Source organism: Tupaia chinensis, unplaced genomic scaffold, assembly GCF_000334495.1.
Source record: "Tupaia chinensis unplaced genomic scaffold, TupChi_1.0 Scaffold141247_1, whole genome shotgun sequence".
Classification (NCBI taxonomy): domain Eukaryota; kingdom Metazoa; phylum Chordata; class Mammalia; order Scandentia; family Tupaiidae; genus Tupaia; species Tupaia belangeri.
This window is the reverse complement of record NW_006201110.1, coordinates 669,423-671,822: the sequence shown is the minus strand read 5'-3', so window position 1 is coordinate 671,822 and position 2,400 is coordinate 669,423. Positions and strand designations below refer to the sequence as shown.

Genomic DNA, 2,400 nt, shown 5'->3' with positions numbered 1-2,400 from the left:
CGGACGGCCCTTCGGGAGAGGGTTGGAGGGGTGCGGGCGGTGTCGTCCGACCACGGGGTTGGGGGGCGGAGGGCCCAGCCTCCCTTTCTCCCTACGCAGCGCAACTTCTGAACAGGCACAAGGCCCCTGTGCCGGCTCCTTTCCAGGGGTGGCCCACCTCCTCGTGCACTTCTGGGGGCGAGGCGGGCCTGGCTCCCGCAGTCACTGGTGGTCCGGTGGTCCATCCCAGAGTCCTGCGGCCGCCGACGCATTCACTCCCTGATAATGGGAGGAGTCGAATCCGGGCGCGGGCGCTGGCCTTGGCAGGCCCTGGTGCGTTTGCGTAAAACCAAGTACTGCGGGGGGAGCCTGCTGAGCCGCCGCTGGGTGCTCTCGGCCGCGCACTGCTTCGACAGGTGAGCCCGCAGGTGGGAGTGCGGAGGGGGCTGCTCGCGACTGCCACCTATAGGCCCGAGCGCACTTAGCAGTCAGGGGCGGCCAGGGGCTCTCCTGGCCCTGTGGCAGCTGATAGACCCACCGGAGAGCCCCATGGGACTCCTGGAGAGAAACCTGTTCAGATTCTTCCAGAATGTTCTTCCAGAACATCCTCATGCATATTTATATATATATTATTTTCTAACCCACCTTGCATGCCCTTCAGCCCTCACTGCGTGCGCATGTCACAGGTGTGGGAGGCTGAGCCGAGGGGTGAGGGTGGCCCGCCGTGGCCAGTGGGGTGCCCTCCCAGGGACGCTGCTCCGTCTCCTCCACCCGGAGCCTGCCACCTGGGCCCCCCTGCCTCTGTTCACCCCTTTCTGGGCTGCAAGGGCCCCACTGGAGGGCTCCGCTGCATTTGGGCTTCCCCAGGACAGCTGTGAGGTGTGGGAGGGTCCCCTGGGGCACTCTGCTGCTCCGCCCTCCGTGCCCAGGTTCTGGGACTTTGGCTGTGGCCCCTCTGGGCTCTCCCATTTCTGCAGGCCCTTTGGCCCCTGGGGGTGAGCATGTAGCAGCCTCCTGCAGCCTGACCTGAGGGAGCGGCTCCAGGCGTGCTGGGTGGCCCTCCTCCCTGGGCCCCTGACTGCCCTCTCCTGCCAGGATCCCTGATGCCTCCAAGTGGACAGTCCAGCTGGGCGAGCTGTCTCTCAGGCCGCCTGCCTGGAGGCTGCAAACCTACAGAAATCGGTACAAAGTGAAGGATGTCATCTTGTACCCTGACTGGCGGCGTGTGTCCCATGACATCGCCCTGCTGAGGCTGGCCTCCTCTGTCACCTACAACAAGTACATCCAGCCCATCTGTGTCCTGTCGTCCACCTTCATGTTCGAGCACCGTCCTGACTGCTGGGTGACCGGCTGGGGCATTCTCTTCGAGGATCAGAGTGAGTCGTGTGCAGTTGAGGCGGGGCCTGAATGGTACGGGGACACCTGCTCTAGGCACAGCCACCACTTCCTGGGGTGCAGCTGCCCTCACCACTGGCACGCTCCGCACTCTCTTCAGTGCTCCCCACCTGCTTGGAACCACCTGTGTGGGCAGGACCTGAACAGTTTTCTGTCCCTCCTAGGCTTTGTGGGCCAGAGGGAGAGCTGAAGAGGGAGGCCTGCAGGGAGGGAGCAGGGTGAGCAGCCTTGGAGAAGGGCCTCAGCCACCGATGTGTTAAACCGAGGTTTAGTCCACAAGCCACACCATTGTGAAGTGTGCCGCTTCACATTGCTGCACGCAGGGGAGGTGTACAACCGTCGCCACTGTCTAGCTGCCAAACGCTTTCACCATCTCAAACAGAAATCCTGGGACCAGCAGGTGGCATGGTGGTTAAGGCACTAGATTCCCACATGGCCAGCCATGGTTCGAGTCCCAGACCTGGCGGCTTCCTTCCTGATTTTCCTTCTATCTCTATCTCTCCCTGGTCAAATTACAATAGTAATGATAAATTAAATAACTGAAAAGAAAGAAATCCTATACTCCTTAGTCATTACTGTCAGCCCCCCGCTGTACCCTGGAGCCCAAGGCTCTGGCAACCACTATCTGCGCTCTGTCTCCATGCATGTTCCTGTTCTGGACACTTCAAATACAGGCCCACCTTAGAGAGATTGCACATTCGATTCCAGACCACGTGATAAAGCAAGTGTGACAATCAATGAGTGATGTGAATATTTTGGTTTCCCAGTACACAGAAGTTATGGACCAGGGACCAGCAGTTGGCATAATGGCTATGTCACTGGACTCCCACGTAGTTGACTGCGGTTTGAGTCCCGGGTCCAGCGACTTAAACTCATACCTGGCACATGTGTATGCATTATCTAAGATCCTGTGGGGAGAATGAAGGAAAAGGAATTGCGGCGTGGACACCTCCCAGGGGCTGATTTCTCGCTTTCTATCTCTCTATCTCTCTCTGTCTTTCTGGCAAGTGCACGTGCCCTATAGCA

General features: G+C 59.4%; 1 protein-coding gene across 1 annotated transcript in view; it reads left to right on the top strand.

Moving 5' to 3' along the window:
- Positions 1-187: 187 nt before the first annotated feature.
- PRSS41 (serine protease 41) overlaps positions 188-2,400 on the top strand; it is a 5,154-nt gene continuing 2,941 nt past the window's right edge. The window contains exons 1-2 of the mRNA XM_014581925.1: positions 188-395; positions 1,075-1,355. Coding sequence (XP_014437411.1) covers positions 265-395; positions 1,075-1,355 — 412 coding nt within the window. The 5' untranslated portion in view covers positions 188-264. The remainder of the gene's footprint in view (positions 396-1,074; positions 1,356-2,400) is intronic.